Below are 23995 nucleotides of genomic sequence, written 5' to 3'. Positions count from 1 at the left end.
TTTCGACCTGGTGTATCTGAATCCTCGTGTTCTAAATAGTCGTAAATTGTAAAAATGTTACGTTTCCTATGTAGAAGCTTTTAGTTAGCTACTATGTCTATTTTGGCTGTACCACTTCCAGACGGAGTAGACGGCAGTATCGTAGACTAACTTCTGCTGGAAGATCTTTCTGATAGTGTGTCAGGTTCTACTATGTCCTGATCATCTGAGTTTCTTTAATCTCGGAATGTTCAACTTGATCATCCGTTATTTCATGTAATATTTTGGCTAACTGTTCAGTTGTAAGGCCCCTCTTCCAATACTGTATATCAGAATAGTTTTCGGACATCTGAAAAAACATGCATGTTGGGGTATTGTGGAAAATATTTGTTGAGCGCAAATAGATTGGTTCATAATGTATGAAGAAAATTATAAAAAATTATAAAAATGACCAACACAACATATGAAACCAATTTAGAGGAAACCAATATTTTTATTTTAGAGGAAAGTTTGAGGTTACATTTTTTTAAAATATCATATTCAAAATAACTTTCAATTTTCTTTACTTTTGATATATATTTTTTATTCTGAAACTATTGTATAGTATGGTCACTTCTCAATGGTCAATTTTTTAAGAAAAAATAATAAAATACATTCAGATACGTGCTAATTGCAAAAAAGAAGCACACTAGAATCCACTGGTACAAATGTTGTACCACTACAATGTTTACAAGTTGAGTAAATGTTCCGATATTAGAGCCATTTATGCATTACTTATTAAAATACAGGTATAGATGTAAATAGGTAGAAATCTGATTTGTACTACTCATTTACTCTGGCGAAAATGTTTGGTACAAGGGTGATACCAGAGATACTTAAAGGGTTCCTATTGAAGGTATGGAGTAAAAAGAAACCACTAAACCAGTGGAAAAAGCAGTGATAATATCTGCAACAGGAAATGTAAATTATAGTGGTATAATAATTATGCCAGTATAATTATTATGCAAGTATTAAGCTGCAAAAAATATTGGCACAGATTTTTAATTGCTTTAAGCATAGGTTATTGTAATTTGACAATTAAACAGGATCAGTTACGTAACGTATAATAAATATTATCAAAAGTAATGGAAACTTTATTCAAAAATTACTTTTGAATAATTAAAAATGTTTTATATCGTGATAGCCAAATGTTACCTGGTTTTTGAAACTGATATGTAAAAACTTATCACTATTTAAAAGACTTTTAGGTTTTTTAGGAACACGTAGTAGATGTATATTATGTATTGTTTATTGTTAATCAATATATATATATATATATATATATATATATATATATATATATATATATATATATATATTGCAAAAATTACAAATCTAACAATTTTATGATCAATTTTATGAAACATTATACAGCAATAACTTGACACAATTAAAATATTATTTTTTTACTAGTTAAACTTGTTTCATCTATCTATATCACCAAAAACAACGTCCAAGGTAGCTAAAAAATAAAATCGTGAATTATTTTTTAAACATATTATAATTATAAAAGTATTACTAATGCTCATAACAGTCACTATTATTCAATTCATCCAGCTCTGCCCGATAGTATTCCTCACCTAACCTTTTCTCCTTCCAAATCATATGCTTTCACTATTACTAGAATTAAAATTTATCATGGTTGCTTTCCAGCTTTTCCACGTAGCAGATAAGGAGTATATTCGTCTGAAAATTTAATTTTCTCATCAGGCCAACCTTTCCAAGTCCACTGCAAAACTTTAGATAACACTGGGTCTTTCTTAGTCTCATTGGCAATGTCTTTGGCACAGATTAGTTTTTCTGGGATGTTCTCAAGCATCAAAACGTCATCTGAGCTTGGTGGTTCTGGCGCATGTACCGTTTGTGGGAATCTGCTAAGAGCATCTGCATTCTGAATTTTTGAACCTGGTACGTAACATAATTCGTAATCATAAGCAGATAACATAAGAGCCCATCTTAGCATTCTGGGTGACAGTATCTCTGGAACACCTTTTTTCGGATTAAAAATACCCAACAATGGTTTATGCTCCGTTCTTATGCCTATTTTCCTGCCATACAAGTATTCATGGAATTTTTTAATGCTCGATATTATGGCCAGTGCTTATTTGTCGATTTGGGAGAAATTTCGTTCAGTAGATGATAGAGTACGGCTATGGTACGCCACTGGATATTCACGTCCCTCATCATCACGTTAACTAAGCACACAACCTACCCCATAAGGGCTGGCATCACACGTCAAAATAAATCTTTTTGTTCACTGTAATGTCCTAACATAGGTTCTTTCGCTAAAATTTCTTTTAATAAATCGAAAGCTTTTTGTTCTATGAAACGCCACTGTCAGGGAACGTCCTTTCGGAGCAGTGCATGTAACGGATTCGCAATTGTTGCCTTGTACTTTAGAAAAACATGATAAAAATTTAAAAGTCCAACTTGCAACTCGGTTTTATTGGTTGGCGCAGGCGCATTAGTTATGGCCGCGATTTTGTCTTTAGTGGGGCGTCTTCACTAATTTGAAAACCAAGGAACTCTATAGTTTTTGTTCGAAAAACGCACTTTTCTTTGCGCAAATACAATCCGTCTTCCTGGAAACGCGATAGTACCGCGCGCACTTTTGAATCCAAGTATATTTATGAGCTACCGACTATTAAAATGTCATCGTAATAAGTACACCAGGAATACCCGTTAATCTAGTGTGTATGAATTTTTGAAAAATTTGTGGAGTCACTGATATACCGAACTGTAAACAATTGCATTTAAAAGCCCTTTATGTGTAATTATTGTTTGTGCTTCATCAACTTCGCGGTTGACACTTAACTGCAGATAAGCTTGCGCCATGTCGTTTTGCAAAAACTTTACCTCCCGCAAGTGTGGATAAGATACCCTGTACCGATGGCACTGAATAAGGTTCGGGATTTAACGCTAAATTCAATGTGGATTTGTAGTCACCACAAATCCAAACCTCTACGTTTTCTTTGCAAACAGTCACTATTGGGGTGCACCGTAATTGGCTCCAAAACCCCTTTTGCAATAAGCCTGTCCAGTTCAACTTCGATTCTGTCTTTTAGCGCAAATGGAACTTTACGAGCTTTACACATAACCGGCTTTACATTTTTGTCCAACGAAAAACTTACTGGGGGACCCCGGTAATAGTCCAAATCTATATTAAATACATCTGGGTATTCTTCTGAGTAATTAATCATTGATAAAATTTGACTTACCCCAGCTATGGTTAAACCTAAACTATAAAACCAGTTTCTGCCGAGTAGACTGGCGCGATTTCCTTCCGTGACTATGACAGGAAGTGTCGCTGATCTTAAACCTCTCTTTTCCTCTTGACACTTACCCAATGTGGGTATCACTGATTCATCACATATCAATATTTACCGGTAATGATATCAGACGTCACGTTATTTAACGAAAATTCATAGTCACTACTTTGATAAAAAAACACCCTGAGTGTTCCCCGAAATCGGCTCGGTATTGGACGTAGATTCCAATACTGGTAGTCTGACGTACTTTGCGTTTGTGATTTTGGTTCTTCCTTTTAGCAAAACAAACTATTTCGATGTGTCCAACTTTCCTGCAATATGTACAGGTTGATTTAATGTGTTCAAAAGTTTCAGGAGAATGTTCCCTTTTACACCGAAAACATGTCTTCCTTTCGCGATTAGCTAATTGTTGTTTGAACTGTCCCGGTTGATTTTTACGAAAACTTACCGCGTTTACATCTGCGCTCGACTCACTTTCTCATGTGCAAGGCACATGTCTTGCGCGTCCTTAAGTTTTAACTTATCTGTGGCTAGCAATTTTTGCTGTAGCAATTCGTCGATAATACCAAAAACGAGTCGGTCACGTAGCATTATGTCAAGGCTAGTTCCAAAACCACAGGGTTCTGCCAATTTTCGTAATTCTTTCAGATACACAGATATTGTTTTACCAGTCTGTTGATTTCGACGATAGACCTTAAACCTGCACACAATTTCCGACGTTTTTGGAGAAAAATGTTTTTTTAACTCAACTATGATTTGGTCATAAGTTTTATCAGACACTTTGCACGGCGCGACCAAAGATCTAATAATCTCGTATGTATTTGGACCGCACAAACTTAAAAATGTAGCTTTTTTCTTATCAGGGTCCGTAATGTTATATGCTGTGAAGAAGAAATCCATACGCTCGACATACGATTCCCAACCTTTGGAGTCACCCACGTTAAACTGTTCGATGTTTCCGAATGCCGCCATCTTGCACACATTTTGCTTTATTTATCACAGGGACGAAATAATGCACTTAGGTAACTGGCACACACACGAATCCCATCCTTGTCGCCAAATAATATGTACCGGACCGGGTTGTAAATAATAACAACAGTATAGGAAATACTACCGACTTTAATTACCACTCCAAAACGTAGTGCAAAATAACAATATACATTAATTAAACCGTCGTCGCGTCTGTCTTCCTGAGTTTCTCCCCAGCTGATTGTGACGTAACCGCGCTGCATGGTTGCCAATACATCACAGTTCTCACAAGGTCAGATGGGATATTGAAATTTTTGAAGCGACTTCATGAATTTCTTATTGTTGATGTAAAGCCCGCATAAGATATTTTATATACTTACCTAAAATAGCTACGACGTCTGCCAATAAATGGTTCTTACCCATATAATCCATTCCGGATAAATGGATAAAACTAGGCGCACGAAGTTTGCATCTATAAACTATGGATGTACCATCAGAAACTAAATAAACACCAAATTCACCTTGAAATAAAAGAATATTTGTTTAATATTCTACGATAATAATCATGTACAAAATATGTTAGTTGACGCCTAATGACGAAACACCTTTTAATTGACAGACTAATAGATATTAATCTTTACACAAAACATAATAACAGTATATTGAACTTACAATGAAGTAAATACTTCTGATGGATTTATTATAAAAATTATAAAAATTTTATCCAAAACGATTAAAAATTGTTTTCAAAACGTTTGGACCATCATCAGTGAAACATCTTAAAAGTAGTTGAAACTAGCCACAAATCTAGGTAGGCATGATAACCTTTAGCCCTGAACCTACATCAGTTGGAGGCATCGGTTTCTGTGTTCATAAAAACACGCGAAAAAGATAATAAACATCCAATGTATATCAGCTAGAGTGGCATATCTTATTCTGAAACTGAGCGGTAGATATCAACTCAAAATTATCCAAGTATACCCTTCACGAACATACCATATAGATGAAGAAACCGAAATGTTTTATGACGATATATCTACTGCGCTTAATGACTCTCGTACTCAATTTACAATTTTATGTGGCAATTTCAACGCAAAAATAGGTGTAAAAAAGTAAAAAAAGCAGAGCTGGAAACATCCTAGGGAAAATTCGGTTCCGTAGGAAGAAATGCTACTAGGATTCCTACTCCAGAATAATTTATTCAACATGAACAGCTTCTTTTACAAAAAGATGCACAGACGATGGACCTGGGAAAGTCCAAACGGTCAAACAAGAAACGAAATCGACTACATCATAAGTGACAAAATCAAATAATTAAAGATGTAACAGTACTCAACAAGTTCTCCACAAGCAGTGACCACAGAATAATACGAGCGAAATTCCAAACAACATAAAAAGAGAAACGAATAAATTGATTAAAAATAAATCTCAAGGTATCTGGACACCCCAATTAGATATCAACCAATATCAGGCACATATCAATAATAAGCTACTACTGCATGAAACCTCCGAGAACGGTCTTAACGACTTGAATAATTGCATCATAAACGCCTTACAAGAAAGTCACCGAGTGCACTGTCCTAAAAGAAAATCAGATAGTAAAATAAGTCCATATACTAAAACGCTGCTGGATTAAATAAGACAAATGAGAAGCGATAAAAATGCAGACAGCCACACTCTAAGAGAAATGAATAAAACTGTTTCGAAGGCAATCAGGAGATATTTAAGGAAATTTAAAACCGATAATATTAAACGCAATATAGAGAAAAGTAACAGCTTAAAAGTTCTGCGTTAAAAGCTAACGAATGGGAAATGCGAAATTCATGAATTAAGAAACAAGCAAAATGTAATAATATCATGTAGGGACGAGTTAATACAGGTGAAACATAATACAGGTAATACAGGTTAATACATTTGAAAAAAAACTTTATAGTTAACGGTTGATACCATACAACTAAATTGGCAAGCTGTTATTTTTAGTAGCTTCTAGATCTTTAGTTACAAAATCTACAACTAGAACTTAATCTGTTTTTTTACATCAAGCAAATTTCCCTGTAATATACTAGGAATTTAGATAGATTTGAGTTATTTAGCTTCAAATCAATTTAGCTTTTTTAAATCTCTTTTACATGGTGTAGCATTTTTTTCTTCCACGATGTAGAAGGTATTAATTTGCGTCTTACAAAAATATCGGAAGAGAGACACTTAATATTCGAAGGAAAACACTTTGGTTTCTCTTCTAGTAGAATAAACAAAATCCAAATGTTTATTTACATTTACAATACCCGCTAAACAAGCCGATGCAACTTGAGATTTAAGGTTAGGAGAATTAGCATCGCAGTGTCAAATTTTTAAGGCATTTCCATTTACACTGTGAGGGAGTGGTCTTGGCCTGATATTTGCCTGTCAAGTGGTACTGGAATTATCCCAGTACTATAAATTCTCGCCTAGAATTAGAAGTTATTATTTATGTTAAGAAAACTATTATGGTTTACTTAATTTCCGATTTATCTCTTGGTCACCATAGATAAAACATGTCCAGCTGCCTGCTTATGGAAGTAAAGGTGAAGCAGTGTCCGTAATTATTAAAACTTCAATTATTCTTTATTAAAAGTCACCATATGTCGTGATGGGTTCCACTATGCTCAGGGATTTTCAGGGATTCCCTAAAAGGGGTTCAGAAGGATTCTAGTTTTGTTGATATCCTTATGCTATTGGACCATAATAGGGAGTTTAACTGTTGTATATGGCTACTCGTTCTATGATAGTTGTGTTACTTATATCCAGTCCGCTGCTACCATCTTCGTTTAAATTCCCTTCGGTTATTAAGTTCCTAAATATTTAGCCTTAGAACCGTTTATAATCCCATTTTCAAGTGGAATGTATTCTGGTTCTCCACCAACTACAAGAAGCTCCGTTTTTTTATGTGTATTTTCAACCCTCATAATTACAATAAGACTTGACATTCAAATAACCTAACCTAACCTAACCTAACCTACATGTGTATTTACTACACCCTAAATACTGTAGTTTTATAATTCTCATAGTTTTATTATTTAAATATAATCTATTTCATATGGTACTCTACATACCTTTTGGATGTTCAACGACAGTATATGTTGCTCCCGGTGGTACTTGGAATCCTTGACTGAATAATTTAAAATGATGAATTAGAGCTTCCATTGAAGTCTACAACAAAGTATATAATGTATTTACTTCTTTAGTTCAATGATCAAACAAAAGTGAAATTTATTCCTTGAAAGTAAGCAAAAAATGACAAAAACTTTGCTGTAATAGACTATGTTGACACTGTTTCGACTTCACTAAAACAGTGTTGTTAAAGTAATATTTTTATTAATGAAGTGTAGGCTTTCCATTTGTAAGTAATATATGAATAAAAAATTAAAAAATAAATATTTACATTTTTGTTTTAATTGATACAGTATTATTTTGTTGATAAAAACCGCATGTGAATAATTCTTTACTTTAATTTAAAATTAATCTTTGAGCACATGTGCTTGTGTATAAGTAGTGTAGTAAATAAATTTACTAGACATTTTACACTTCAAATATTCATTTTACAATAATGAGAGTTAAAATTTTGGCGAGAGCGTTTTTGACAGTGTAAATTTTGGCGAATGCTAAACTTTTTACAAATTCCGAACTGTTCTACCAAACTTAATGGATCACAGGCTGTATATAAAATTATTTTGTTGCATCTATACATATGACTGAACAAATTCAAAATTACTTTCAATTGATATTCAAGTATTTTATATTAAATATTATTCCACATGATTTTTCAGGGATCTCTCAGTGCTTGGTGAATTTCGTTGCAACGAATACTGATAATTAGGCAATCAGTTATGTAAATACATTTTGCTTAAGTAATTCCTTAAGACAAATTATGAAATAACATTAACAGCCTCTTTAAAATAAAGTTTCCATTTAGTAAAGTCCACTTTTTTTAATCATTATGAAATCGTCCCATAAAAAATAACTATCCTAACAATATATACATGCCAGTTCCTAGCAGATATGCAACTAGTAATTAACTAACGCTAGTGACGACACCTAATTAATGCTGCTCAAATTACTTAACTTGTTAATTACTTAACAAAAATTAACCTAGCGCTCTCGCCAAATCTTAAACTGCCAAAAGCGCTCTCATCAAAATTGTAACTGTCATTTTCATTATTTGTCCTAAAAGTCGAAACTTCAAAATTCTTTGTTAAATAATACTAAATGTGTTTTATATTAAATTTTATTACATGTAATCACAAGTATTTGTGAATACAGTTGGGATCTGAGATCAACGATTCGAGTACCTACATCAACTTTCTAATCTGATAAATAAATTCATTATTAATAGAGTCAATCAACTGCTTAATACAAAATTAGAAAAGTTAAAACTAGAAAAGATGGAAAGTGAATAATCCAGAATAATTTACACAAGAGTCATAGAGCACAAGGTTATAATAAGGATAACTAGAAAAAGTAGAACAAAAGAAAATTTAAATGAATCCTTCAACTTATAGTCATACATTTTCTCGTAAAAATACTAATAGGTACCTTCATTTCAGACCTTGCCGGTGGAGTTATTTTGTGATCATCCGTCTTAATTTCCCCTGCAGGCATTTTATTTAGGCATTGAATTATCATGCTGCAAGATTCTCTAATTTCTGCACATCTTACTAAATATCTAGGAAAAATAAATTTGATTTAAAAAGTAAATAAAAAAAAATAATTGTATATAATATCATAAGAGAAAATTTTACCGGCAATATTTTCGACTGGTATGAAAGTTTGTTGCCTGGCAATTTTCGCGAATTAAGTTTTGACAGTTAAATCACGAGATGCCAGTCTGTAAATAATTTTTTCTCGAATGATATTCAACAAGACTATTTCATGAGACAAACACACCATATCAACGAAACGTAGTCTTTATTTATTTGTTAACAATATTAAATTTACAATTAATATAAGCTATAGTAGTTTTCCCATTCTTTTCTACCGAATGATTTTGTGTATTATTAACCTGTAGTATTTGGGAACTCAAAGGTCCAGCATCATTTGTTCTTTTGAGATTTTCGATCAACTTTTAGTGGTGACTGGAATCCAGCTGCAGATATGATTTTAGAGAGCTTGCATTTGAGGGACCCGTTAATTTAATTAACTAATTAACTGTTTAGAAACACCTTGTTTGAACAAGGCTGACAGCTGAAGATCGATGAGAATGGTTTGTTATTTTATGTTTTTTGTGTCTATTCCAAGTGGACAGTTTTTGAACCAAGATCTATCCTTCCAGTTGGGATGAACGGTAAGAAAGAGTCTGTCTGATAAAATCTTTGGTCTACTTTTTTCCATTAATTTGAAAAATAATCTTACTGGGCATAAATTTTCGTTTAACGAATTTCTTACCAGCCATTTGCTGCATGCCAAACTTTTCGAACCGCCTTGATTTGTTTTGGAAAAAATGTTATTGTATTCAATTCGGCCCGTAAATTCTCCCATTGCATCAAATTCCTTCTGGGCATAGTGAATCTTGTAGTTTACAGCCTCATTGCCTCTCCGAGCAAGTTCAAATGAGCAAAGGTGAAAAAACTTATTTTGTGCTCCATAAGGGGTTTCCTCGTCGTAGTTTTGGATGATTTTTAATAGTTCTTCGGTGGATAATGCTTTTGAACTGAGTTTTCTTTTTTCTTGAACTCTTTGAAGCTGACTCCGCTTGGTATCTCTGGCCAATATTGCACATTTGAAAGATATATCTGTGAAACGGTCGATTTTTATGCCGTACTCCGTAAAATATTTTTTTTTTGTACCATTTTTGCTGTAGTATTCCACATTGACATTACAGACGATTCTTTCTAGTCTTCGCCGTTTGCTTTTTTCATGTTAAAAGCATAATCCTCGAAAATTTTTGCTAGTTCCATTATGGTAGTACATCTTTCAAGTTGGGAAAGTTGGGTCCAAATAGAGCTTCTGGACCTCTGCGTGTTCAAGAGAAATTTTCCGAAACCAATTTTTTGATTTCTTTACCTGACTGGCATCCAAATTTTTATTTTTGGTCTGGCTTCATTATATCTGTCCAAAATTGTTTACGCCTCAATGATGTTTGTCAAACTGACAACAATAGAATTACCAGATACCGTCGTGACGGATCTGTCATAATTTTGTCTCTAAAAATAATGGGCAGAAATAAGTTTTGTCAGTAGGAAACGTGGCGTTGCTATGACGTTTTATCAGTTAAAATAGTCACGTTTTTGGTAAATAAGGCCAGCAAAGGAAAAAAAAAAAGCTAAAAAATTCTTATGCAGGTTCTTATGAAGTTTTTATGCAAGAATTTCTTTACTATGCCCGACAGGATACTAGCCTGCAATACATTAAGTTCCCTAACACATACCTCATACATACACTCTGACCATAGCCCTTGTGACATGACATCAGCGGTAATGGAATTGTTTTTGAAGTTATACTTATATACGCGCGCTCCACGTTGGAAATTTGTATGGGAGTGAATCTGTGAAATCATTACATATGTAAGATAATGAGTAAGAGAGAGACAGAAGATATATTTTCTCTCTCTTCCTCTATCGAATATAAAAATGTTCCTTTTGTATATATAATTTAATATATATTATATAAAGATATATATATATATATATATATATATATATATATATATATACATATAATATTATACATATAATAAAATATTTATTAATATTATTATTTGTGTGATATGTTTTGTAATACAGTAGACTCCCTCTATAACGAGAACTGAAATGGCAGACTAATTACCTCGTTATAAGCGGATTTCGTTATATCCAACAACAATAATATTGTGCATACATATGAATATGTAGTTTTCTAAAACATTAACTTTCTATAGTGAAGCCATTCGGAGCAATATAATTTGCTAATAAATATTGTTTGAATGGCGTTTTTAAAACAAAGTTGTTTAATTTTATTGTCAATGAAATGCATTAAAACAAAAAAGAGTTGTTTACTTTTACTGTCAAGGATATACGTTAAAACAAAAAATCTGTATTCCGTAAATATGTATAAAGCGTATAAAGTTATTTTGTTATTTTTGACTGCTCTAAATTGTCCAGTATTCTATCTATCATATTTTCTAAAGATGTGAAACAGTTTTATGCTTCTTCATTTGCGTTTTGTCCTTGGATAAAGTTTCTGACAACCTTTAAAACACTTTCCACATCTTGTCTATTAGGACCCATATTATTAAGTGTGAATGGTCAACCCAATACAATGACACTTGTGAATCATAAATTTTACATTCCGACTAAGAATCATAAATTGTAAGAAGTTTATTGCGGGCGGCCCTCAGTTAAAAAGGGTATTTATTTATAGCTACGGCCGGGCCAAAACATAAAAAATACGTTTTTCAATCTTATTGTCTCTCGTTATAAGCAAATTTACCTCGCTATAAAGGGTTATAGTTCAATAGAAATTTCACGGGACATCTAATGTACCTCGTTATAAGCGAAACCTCGTAATAACCGTGTTCGTTATAAAGGGAGTATACTGTATTTATTAAATGTTCATAATTATAAGTCTTTTGTATTTCAAAATAATAAACTTAATAAATCACTGTATGATCCAGAACTGTCAATTTTGAAATAACTTTGTGTCGTGTCCTCGGTAGTATAGTATTCAGTATCCACGCCTGCCACGCGGGAGACCGGGGTTCGATTCCCAGTCGGGCAGGACTTTTTTATTAATATTATTATTATTACATTATTATCATTTTTAAATACTTATGGATATTGCATTTTAATTTGTATTGTATTATTATATGGAATTATGTTGCACTGTATTGTAGTGTATTTTTTTATGTATATTATTGTCATTTTTAAATACTTATGAATATTGCAGTTTAATTTGTATTGTATTATTATATTAATAACAAAATAAACAATGAATTTTACTGCAGAGTATGTGTAAAAAAATTTTTGCATTCAACTCCTTTCATACATATATGAAAATAAAAATATACATTTGCATCAAAATATTGATTCAATCCTTCATTGTTAATAAGTTGTTATTAATTCTGTTTCTCTTTCTGCTATGTCTTACCTATAGAATTACATATGTAATGATTGTGCAGATTGACGCCCAAATAAATTTGTAACGGTGAATGCGTGTATAGAAGTGTAACTTCCACCGGCAATCCCACTGGACTTCCACACCCGTTTTTTTTTACCAATTTTTTAAATTGGAGACTTTTGTTATAATTTAAGAAGTATATTTCAAAAGGATAACATTCTTGAATAAAACAAATATTAAACATTCATTTAAAAGAAAAAACTCCAACAGCCCGTCCACGATTGACAATGACGCCGAAAATCTGCCGAGTTTATGTTTTTTTAACTGAGATCGTAAAAAACTTACCTATCATAGATATCCCCATTTTTACCAACAGGTACATTAAAATCCAATTCACTGTATACTTCATACGGTTGAGTTTTTCTCATATCCCATTTAATCCCAGATGCTCTTAACATAGGACCACTGAAACAATCAAGATATTTTACATAAAAATGAATTAGTATCATTAAAAGTCCAGATTACACAAGGCTAGTTGTTTAAGCTAGGATAGCAAGCTAGATATCCCGGTATCCTAGCCTGAGTTACTGTCTTGGCTTGGCGCATGCTAGAACGGTTTACACGTGGCTAGGAAATTTTCAGCAAGTAGCTATTACTATTGCGAGATCAATAGAGCAACAAATCCGCTGAAAATGGTAAATATTTCTAAAAAAACAATGTTTGACTGAAACAGTTACTTCGGAAAATGTGTCAAATTGCACTGGATGAATTAACAGAATTTTTATTGAAAAAACGCGTTTGGACAAGACCATGGATTTTAAAAAGGAACGAAAAGGAACGTGGATCATCCACACATTAGAAGACTTCGCAATGAAGACTTAAAAGAATATATCAATATTTCACGAATGATGTCAGATGTATTTAATATTCTGCTGAGTCTTGTGATGCCAAAAATTCAATGACAGCATGCTATTATAAGAGAGGCTTTACCAGCAAGAGTAAAGATGGAGATTACTTAAGATTTTCTTTCATCCGGCATTATTGACATAAAACTGAGTCACTTTTATCGGGCTTCAAAGTGTTTCATATCTAATTTCATACCAGAGGTATGTAAAGAAATTTTCAAGACATTGAAAGAAAACATAAAGGTTAGTACTAATATTAACTTTATATTTGTGTTTATTACAAAATTACAAATAAAATAATTAAAATATTATGCATTGCGGAGTGCTAAAGCAATAGAATTCTCATTGTCCTGAAGTAAAAAATCTAAATTAATCTCGTCCATTGAATTTTGTCGTTAATAATTATTAGCTTCATTTTCTGTAATTATTGACAAATCCGACACTCTTGATGTAAGTATTAATTGTTGTGTGTGAATCTAAAAAGCAATGACTACTAGGCGTTTGGTACGTAAATGTGGTGTTTACGTAGTTCAGATCTTCCAAGCGAGACAGATAATACGGCATTGATTTTGTCCCGAGCCATAACAGCTCGTGCAGTAGATAACATTTTCATTTGGCTAATCGCAAAAGTTCCAAAAATATCATGCTCATTTTCTTGTGGTGTAGAATGTTCAACCGTAGATGAATAATGTTTTTATTTCTGAGCCTTCAGAAGTATTGTGGACTGTATTCCTTGTATAAAAAATATTTATTCTGACTTTAACACCTTTATTATAATAATTTTATATGAACTTAAAATTAACAAAACCCAAAAAAGAATGTCTTATTTCTCTTATTTCTCCTTGACAGCTACGCGCCGTCGTTGTCGCTAGTGTTCGATGCATGCGCTCTGTGGTCCGTGCAGGGACGGCTCTTGCACTGTTGACTGCTGAACATGCCGCCCCCCTTGAAAGGCTTAAGTGATGCCTTTCAAACAACGCTTCTTGTAAACCATAACCATTATTGTTCATCCATTGGCAGGACGGCTAACTTTACACAAGGCCTTTTGAATTCACCTTTAGAAGTACGCACAGTCACAACCCGCACAACATTATCTGTCCCAGCATGTAGTTGGAATATTCTACCCAATTCCCATTTAGTAGGAGGAAGACCATCCTCTTGAATAATAACCAATGATCCAATTTTCACGTTGTCAGCTGCTGTTCTCCATTTGGTTCGCTGCTGAAGTGAAGAGAGGTACTCACGTGACCAGCGTACCCAAAAACTCTGAATTATCTGAGTCAGGTGATGATACCGTTTCAACTTATTCGGATTTATTTCAGTTAGCTCTTCTTGTGGCAGTGCTACAAGTGGTGCTCCAATTAGAAAATGTCCAGGGGTGAGTACACCAAGGTCTTCTGGACTTTCCGACAGAGGTAATAAAGGACGGGAATTTAGGAGAGACTCAATTTGCGTCAACAAAGTATACATTTCGTCATATGTAAATTTATTATTACACATTACCCTTCGTATATGAAACTTTACCGATTTTACAGTTGATTCCCAGATGCCACCAAAATGTGGTGAGTGAGCTGGAATAAAATGCCAATGAATCTTATGTTCCGAAAAATAATCTAAAAAATTTGATTTTACCGTTGCATCATTCATAAATGAATATAACTCCTGCAAATGATTATTTGCCCCAACGAAGTTAGTTCCATTATCAGAATACATATTTTTACATAGACCTCTTCTAGCAATAAAACGTTTAAATGAATTTAAGAATGAATTAGTACTTAAATCATATACAAGTTCAATATGTGTCGCCCTTGTTGTAAAACATGTAAAAATACATATATAGCATTTAACTACTTTACAATTCCGTAAATAGCTTGTTTTCAATTCAAAGGGACCCCCATAATCTACACCACAATTATAAAATGGCCTTGTAGGCAGAAGTCTAGATTTAGGTAAATCTCCCATAAGAGGTACAAGCAATGTAGGTTTGACACGAAAGCAAGTAACACATTTATGCAGAATGTGCCTAACCGTGCTACGTCCAGATAATAACCAAAATTTTAAACGAATTATTGATAGCAATGCTTGTGGACCTGCATGCAAGTATTTATGATGATACGATATCACTATAAGTTTAGTTAATACATGACCGTTCGGGAGTATGATTGGATGCTTCTGGTCAAAAGACAATTCTGACTTTTGAAGACGTCCACCAACTCGTAATAGTCCTGTATCATCAAGAAAAGGATTTAATGATAAGATTTTACTCGATTTATGTATTGGTTTTGATTTTTTTATTGTTTGTATTTCCTGATGAAATACTTCATTTTGTGCCATATATACCAAACAGAAAAAACTTCTTTCTTTTTCATCTACAGTAAAAGGACCCGTTGTCTTATTATTAGATGATTTACAGTTGGTGACAAACCGAAGTATATATGCAAAAACACGCTGCAATTTAGCTAAGCTGGAAAATCGGTTCCAAATTTCAGCAAATTGCACAGTTGATATAAATGTTTGAATTACCTTCTGGTCAGGTATGATAGAAATGTGTGAATTTGACAAAGCCTTAGTAGGCCAAGACAATTTATGAGAAGCTAACCATGGTGGCCCATTCCACCACAATTTTGAAGTGTTTAATAACTTTGGTTCATATCCGCGCGTAATTATGTCGGCTGGGTTATCATGCGAGTCAACATGATGCCAGCTATATCCATTAGAAAGCCTTTGTATTTCCGACACCCTATTTCCAACGAAGGTTTTCCATTGTGACGGTTCACCCAAAATCCAATGAAGAGTTATCATTGAATCAGACCAAAAATGTACCTCATCAAAGCTAACACCTATTGTTGCGATAACCGCCGATGCCAATTTGGCAGCCAATAAAGCACCACACAATTCCAATCTAGGCAAAGATATTGTTTTTAAGGGTGCTACCCTTGATTTCGCACATAATAAATGAACTAAGCAAGAACCACCTTGATCCAGTGACCGAATGTAGAGTGCTGCGCCATAAGCAGACTCTGAAGCGTCACTGAAACAATGTAATTGTCTATTAATTGGATTAGAACACAAAACTTGCCTGCTAATGTGAGTTTTCTCCAAATCTGCAATTGATTCCCTAAACTGGTTCCAAGCTGTGTGTAAATCTAAAGGTAAAGACTCATCCCAATTTAATTTTAATTGCCATAGTGATTGCATTATTAATTTAGCTTTAATTATAACTGGCCCTACTAGTCCAAGAGGATCAAATATCTGTGAAACTAAAGACAGAACTGTTCTTTTGCTAACCTTTGTGTAATTAGAAAAATTGATTTTATATTGAAGCGAATCTATCTTTGAGTTCCAATAAAGCCCTAATGTTTTTGTTGTAACATCATCTGCAAGATAATGTTCAATGTCTCCCTTTATTTGAATATCCTCATCAAAAATTTCAGGTTTGTTTGATACCCATTTTCTAAGTGAAAATCCTGCTGTGCACAAAATATTATTTAATTCATCCTTTAATGATTTTACTTCTTCAATTGAACTCCCTCCTGTAAGCAAATCATCAACATAAAAATCCTTTAAAATCACCTGGGAAGCTAGAGGCAGGTTCAATTGATTCTCATGAGCTAATTGTTGTAAGCTTCTTATAGCCAAAAATGCTGCTGGAGTGGTCCCATATGTTAGCGTTTTCAGCTTGTATGTCTCAATTGGTTGCTCATCCGAAAACCTCCATAATATTTGTTGTAGTTTTTGCTGAGTTTTGCAAACAAAAACCTGTCGATACATCTTTTCGATGTCTGAAGCTATAACTACATTATGTTTTCGAAAACGAAGAAGAATGCACATTAAATCATCTTGTAATTTTGGTCCGACCATTAGAACATCATTTAATGACAAACCACTGTCAGTTCTAGCTGACCCATCAAACACTACCCTTAATTTTGTAGTTAAAGACGTTTCTTTTAAAACTCCATGATGTGGAAGATAGTAGTTGGGTGTTTCTGAATTGAAGTCAGTTTTATCTTCAACCTTTGACATGTGACCCAACTGGATATATTCCTGCATAAACTCATGGTATTTAATTTTCATTTCCAAATTTTTATTTAATTTATTTTCCAATAATTCAAATCTTTTTAGTGCATTACTATAAGAATCTCCTAAGTCAGAAATGTTTGACCTTGTTGGTAATTTAACAACAAAATGACCGTTTTCATTTTTAATCGTGCTAGCTTCAAACAACTCTTGACAATAAATGTCCTCCTTGGACATAACCTTTTTTGCACCAAATTCTTCTATTAACCAAAATTTTTCAATTTGGTTTTCCAAAACATTAGACGAAAAATTACATACCACTGAATTGTTGCTAACCTTAATTGATTGACTAACTGGCCCTGAAATAACCCATCCCAACTTAGTTTTTTGGAGAATTGGTTGATCTTTGCCAAGTTTTATCTGACCCACACATAATAATTGCCAAAAAACTGATGCTCCCAGTAATACATCAATTTGTTTTGAAACCCCAAATGTTTCATCTGCAAGTACAATGTTTTTAGGAATATTTATAAAATCCAAGTTTAAATCCGAAGTTGGTAAATTGTCAGAAATTTTATCAATTACCAATAAAAATGCATTTGTTTGATAATTGCTAAACTTTGATAAAAGTTTCCCATTTAATGCCTGAGAAATGTTTGTTATACCTTGACCTAAACCTTTAACCGGAATGTGTACCTTATCTGCCCGTAATTGTAATTTTTCAAAAAATGAACGTGATATAAAATTTGACTGTGAACCTGAGTCCAATAAAACTCTACATTCATGCAAAATTCCATATTTGTCTTGCATATATACTAAGGCCGTTGAAAGTAAAATATTAGTTTTTAATCTGTATGATATACCTTGCTTAGAATGATTTAAAAAATTAATTGAATCCTGACCTATATCACCCGAATGTGATTCTAAAAAACATGTCTGACCTATATCACCCGAATGTGATTCCAAAAAACCTGTCTGACCCAAAAAGTTTAATTGAGATGTACCTTCCATTGAATTATTATGGAATGCACCTTGTCCCTGAATATGTACTTCCTTTCCCTGATTAGATATGCCATTTCCCTGTGTGTGTGTTTCTTTCTGGGTAGATATACCACAAATTTGTGATTCAACCTTTGATCCGTTGAGTTGAGTTGCATTTGTTTGTAAATGAGAATTGTTTATAAATTTACCATCCATATGTAAAAGAGTATTGTGTCGTTTTCCACAAAGTTTACAACCTCCCCATGTACAATGTTGTACTAAGTGTCCATCCTTTAGACAGTTCCAACATGCTTTTGATTTTGTTACCTCTTGTCTTCTAGCTGACACTGATAAATTATGAAATTTTTTACATGAATAAAAATAGTGCGGTAAATTACAAAGTGCACATTGTTTGGACGTTGCAATGAATGACTTTGATAATGTCATTTTTTGCACCCTTTTTTTTGTTTCCTTTGATATTTGCTCTATATCTTGTTTATCCCTTTCTGAATTTTGTAAGTGTTGTACTTTATGATCTATAAATGCTAAGAATTCCTGTATCGTAGAAAATTCGTTAACTGGACCCTTTTCTTGCCATTCCTTATTTGTGTAATAATCAAGCTTTTTCTCTATGGTACAAAGTAAAAGAACATCCCAATGTTCAACTGGATAACCTAACATACCTAGTGACTTTAAATTTCTTTTTATACAACCTGACAATTTCTTTAATTCTAAACTATTTACCTGAGTTATTTTTGGATATTCATATATAGCTTCAATATGACCACGTGCAATAAGTTTTTTCTTTTCATATGTTTCAGATAAAAGTTGCCATGCAATAGTAAAATTTTTGCTAGTAGTTTTTAGCTGCTCCAGTTCATCCTGGGCATCCCCTATCAAAGCCCTTTTTAAATAGTGAAGCTTGTCAACATCATTTAAATCAGAATTTTCTATGACCATACTAGTAAAACTATCTCTAAATTCTAACCAATGTTGATAACAACCATTAAAAGTTGGAACCTCCAGTGGTGGTAACCTTACATTTTTTAAGCTATTTCGATCTAAACTAGTATTGTGACCTGAGTTTGCTATAGTCTCGTTTAAATTAACTTCATTCTTTAATATAATTTCTGCAGAGGCTATTAGTTTAAAATATGCATCCTGAAAATCTAACCTTTCTTGTAATTGTTCCTCTGATGTGTCTAATAAGTCAATTTCACTTTGTATTTGATCAAAATCATTCCACCATTCTTTGCATTTGTCAACCCTAACTTGTAATTCTACTATTTTATCGTGAGTAAAACTGCTTATAAATGAATCAAATTTTGTAATTTGTGCCTTAAAGATACCACGCTTTCTTTTTAAAACTGTTAACTGATCCATTGCATCGACTATGTATAATATTAATAAAGTTTAAAGCTTGCTATTCATAAATCCTAACAAACCGAAATTATAATAACCTTGTGACACAAATTAATATCTCTCTTATTCCAGGATAGGTATTATAGGAATGAAAAATGTGTACTCACCACATACCATGCCATATAAACTTTTTCACTTGCCGATAAAAAATACACTTGTTGCTTGTTGATAAAATCCGGCTCGAAGGACCATGAATAATGTTTTTATTTCTGAGCCTTCAGAAGTATTGTGGACTGTATTCCTTGTATAAAAAATATTTATTCTGACTTTAACACCTTTATTATAATAATTTTATATGAACTTAAAATTAACAAAACCCAAAAAAGAATGTCTTATTTCTCTTATTTCTCCTTGACAGCTACGCGCCGTCGTTGTCGCTAGTGTTCGATGCATGCGCTCTGTGGTCCGTGCAGGGACGGCTCTTGCACTGTTGACTGCTGAACAGTAGATATACTATTTAAATCAATTTTTATCGACTTTATTTCCCTAATCAAAGATGCCACTTCTGAAATTTTTCTCTTTTTTGGAGTTGAAGCTGACATTTTATCGTTTGATTTACTAATAGCTTTCGTAGTTAGCGTCGCAGACTCGTTGCATTGTGGTTTATTACCTGTCGCAGATGTAGATGGTCGTGATGAATAATTTTCAGAATTTGAAACGTCTTCACTGTTATCATTATTGTCATCTCAGCTGTTGTCAATATTGTTTTATTTGCTATTTTCAATGTTCGCTTGGCTTACTGGGCTGTTATCTTGCTCTTCATCTGTTGCTGATTCTTAACTGTCCTACACCAAAAAAAGAAACACTTTAGTAATAATTATAATAAATAGGTATTATTTTTTTAGATACCGAATAATGCCGAAGAATGGGCGGAAATAGAAAATGGATTTAGAAAGAGATGGAACTTTCCTTTATGCTATGGTGCCATTGATTGACGTATGTACTTCAATTACAAAAAAGTGTTCAGTATTATTCTTATGGCGTTAGTAGATGATGACTATTACTTTCGTTATATTGATGTTGGGGCTTATGGAATGGTATTAGATGGAAGTGTATTTAAAAATTGCTCCATATATAATAAACTGGAGAATAATCTTTTACCAGAGGATGGAGTGATTGTTGCGGATGCCGCATTTCCATTAAAAACCTATATTATAAAACCTTACCCTGGTGACAATTTAACACTGGAACAGAAAGTTTAACTACCGACTATCCAGAGCCAGACCAATAGTGGAAAATGCCTTTGGTATATTGGTAAGCCGATTTCATGTATTTCAAAAACCAATTGCAACCAATGTAAAAACAGTCGACAAAATTGTATTGGCAGCAGGCGCTTTACATAATTGGTAAAGAAAAGAAAATGAAATTATTTAATCAGCAGTGATGTTGACCGGGAAGATACTGATGCAGGAAACACCTCCCATGGCTCTTGGAGAAGAGAAACTGCAGAACTTGAGGGCTTATTATACAAGGGAGTAACCATTCTTCGATGTCAGCAATGACGAGGTTAATACCTACTTTAATAATGATGGTGCGGTGCCTTGGCAATTAAAAATTATTTCTTGATTGTTTATTTATGTGCGCGCTACAGAGAAAACATGCTGCTTTTCAAAATTTGCCCGTGTATTGACACCCTTTTTCTTTACTATAAATGAATAAATAATGCAATCTTACTTACTGTTGTTTTCCTTTTTATTGGTACACATTTAATAGAACTGTGCATTTTATCCAATCAGTTTAATTTTGACTTATACTCGTCCTTGAAACCTGCTCCAGACCTGGTTGATTTTTCAATTTTCGACAATTCCTATGCCGAGTTCTCATAATTTGCCAATTATTTTTTGTAGTGCTGTATCGCGAATAGACTTATCTTTATATTATAAAATAGTGACGTTCCACAGACATTCTTCCTCACGATACATTTGTACAAACTTTAAATTAATCTCGACACATAATTTTGGCATATGTTTTAGAAGCACGTTATTATCTCTTTGAAAAAATAAAACAAGTCGACACTACGCATTTGCCGTTCGAAAACACAAAAATAGTTTTGCCGGCCAGATGAGGGTGGTACACAAGCCAAGATAGTAAAACCAGTAGAGGGGGACGCAAGTAGCTTAACAAAATAGAACTCCATGCTATTAAACTATCCTAGATTAAAACACTAGATTACTGTCTTTCTCATTAGCTTACTAGCCTACACGCGAAGCGATTTCTGTATACATTTCTGTATACATGAAGCTAGTAACACTAGCTTGCTAGTTTAAAAGCGCAAGGTTGCTATTTTAGCTTGAAAAACTTTTTTTTTCGTCTTTATAGAGGGGGGTCTAGAATCTTCAAAAGACATTCAGTCCAGGACGCCGCCTGACTGACCTTACTGCAGGATTCGTTCTTCGTACTCTCGGCGATAGTTCCCGAGGTACTTTAAAATGCCCTCTCGTCGCCGAGTCATAACTTTAGTACGCCGAACGCCTACCTGCTAAATCAGACCCTCCTCTGTCCAGCGATCCGGAAGCGGAATGGCCGCTGTAAGGCCGGCATGACTTCCGAAGCACTACCTTCATTCATCCACAGACTGCCAGCAAGGAGGCTCCCTGTCTCGTTCCAGGTAGCGCGTGGAAGACCCTCATCGCTCCTAGTACGTTATCACTCCCAGACGGACATTTCCTCCTTCCCCACAGTCTCACGCATTCTGACTCATACAGTCTAACCCACTTTTCTAGCTTCAACTTCCAGCATCTTTCCCTCTTACGTTTGCCGTTGGTCCAGCTCTCTTTCTTCCTCTTCTTTTTTCTTGATAAATGCACGGATATAGTTGTGTATACTAGTCCAATCTGCTTTATTTTTAATCATTATCTGAATCATTTCTATCACTGTAACAAAATTCACACGTGTCTTTCTTTCCATTCTTGTCCTTTCTATTATCCATCTGTTGCACTCTAACATCGTATGTGTCACAGTGTCCAAGTTTCCGCAGTATAGGCATTAATCTGTGTAAGCCTTTCCAAACCTATAGAGGTAGGCCCTAAAACACCCGTGTCCTGTGAGCACCTGCGTCAGGAAATAATCCAGTCGCCTGTGGCTGGAAAAACTAGCCTCGTGTAATGCGGGCATAATACTATAATGATACATGTCTTACTATATTTTAGTCGAGGAAGTTAAAGTTTTCTTTGCTTTAAGTATCCATAAAAACTTGTTACATTTAAAGTTTTGTATAACCTTTGATAATAGAGATATCGAGATGATTTTTTACGAATATATTGAAGAAAGATGCTGTCTTGCAATATTAATAAAATGTAACGTTTGTTTCTAACAAATTCCGCAGTCTGTTGCAAAATAAGGTAAAAAATTATGTGTGTGTCTGTGTGTGTGTTTTTGTTAATTTATTGTATAAAAATTTCTTACGAAAATGCCCTATTCAGTGCTTCGTGGGCATCTACAACTCCAATACCTTTAGTTCTTTGTACAAACAGACGATTTTTTGTAACGACATCTTCCACTTCATCAACTCTTTCTGGTATTTTCTTTACGATTTCATAAATGTCATCCATCAATCCAAGTGGCAAATCCTAAAATTAAGCAGATACAACTAGAAAGATAATAAATGAAGTGAAAATAATATCAATTGTCAAAAGACGAAACTTTGAGTATGTAGAACATGTGATGAGGGCAAAGATACTCTAGTGATCTTAGAATCTCATAATGCAAGATAAAATTCGAGGAAAGCGAAATGTGGTAAGACGAAGAATATCCTAACTAAAGAACCTAAGGGAATTGTTGAATGCAGTGAACAAGATCCGCATAGTCATAATGATATTCAACAAAACCAGAAAGAAATATTACAAAATTACATATAATATTAATTTTGTAATGCTCTTCTTATGGTGCATATATGTTTCATATATTGGTGATCATCATGATTATCTTGGTTAGTCTAGTGCAGAATGGAACAGAAAATATGTCTTCTTCTTGGTTCCCTTTTGTCATCTATCTACAATTGAATAATCAATTGAAGAAGATTGTAAGCTGTTTTTGATTGACTATTTTACTAGACTATTTTTAACTGATAAAACACCACGTTTCCTACTTACAAAACTCTTTCCTGCCCCTGATTTCTCAGCGACAAAATTATGACAGATCCGTCACGAAGTTGTCTAGTAATTCTATTGTTGTCAGTTTGACAAACGTCGTTGTGGCTTATTCAGTTTGGGACAGATATAATGAATCCAGACGCAAAATCAAGATTTGGATGCCAGCCAGGTGAAGAAATCAAACAATTGGTTTCTAAAAATGTCCCCTTGAACACGCAGAGGTCCAGAAGCTCTATTTGGACCCAATTTTCGG

At 33.7% G+C, this 23995-nt stretch overlaps 1 protein-coding gene across 1 annotated transcript in view; it reads right to left on the bottom strand.

Moving 5' to 3' along the window:
• Positions 1 to 1367: 1367 nt before the first annotated feature.
• The window catches only part of LOC140445593 (NADH-ubiquinone oxidoreductase 49 kDa subunit-like), a 34363-nt gene continuing 11735 nt past the window's right edge, over positions 1368 to 23995 (bottom strand). The window contains exons 4-9 of the mRNA XM_072537767.1: positions 23057 to 23220; positions 12672 to 12791; positions 8829 to 8958; positions 7349 to 7445; positions 4637 to 4777; positions 1368 to 1480 (exon numbers count right to left, since the gene is read on the bottom strand). Of these exons, the coding sequence (XP_072393868.1) occupies positions 1443 to 1480; positions 4637 to 4777; positions 7349 to 7445; positions 8829 to 8958; positions 12672 to 12791; positions 23057 to 23220 (690 nt within the window). The 3' untranslated portion in view covers positions 1368 to 1442. The remainder of the gene's footprint in view (positions 1481 to 4636; positions 4778 to 7348; positions 7446 to 8828; positions 8959 to 12671; positions 12792 to 23056; positions 23221 to 23995) is intronic.

Source organism: Diabrotica undecimpunctata, chromosome 7 (genome assembly GCF_040954645.1).
Source record: "Diabrotica undecimpunctata isolate CICGRU chromosome 7, icDiaUnde3, whole genome shotgun sequence".
NCBI lineage: Eukaryota > Metazoa > Arthropoda > Insecta > Coleoptera > Chrysomelidae > Diabrotica > Diabrotica undecimpunctata.
The sequence above is the reverse complement of the archived record's forward strand: the minus strand, read 5'-3'. Positions and strand labels throughout refer to the sequence as shown.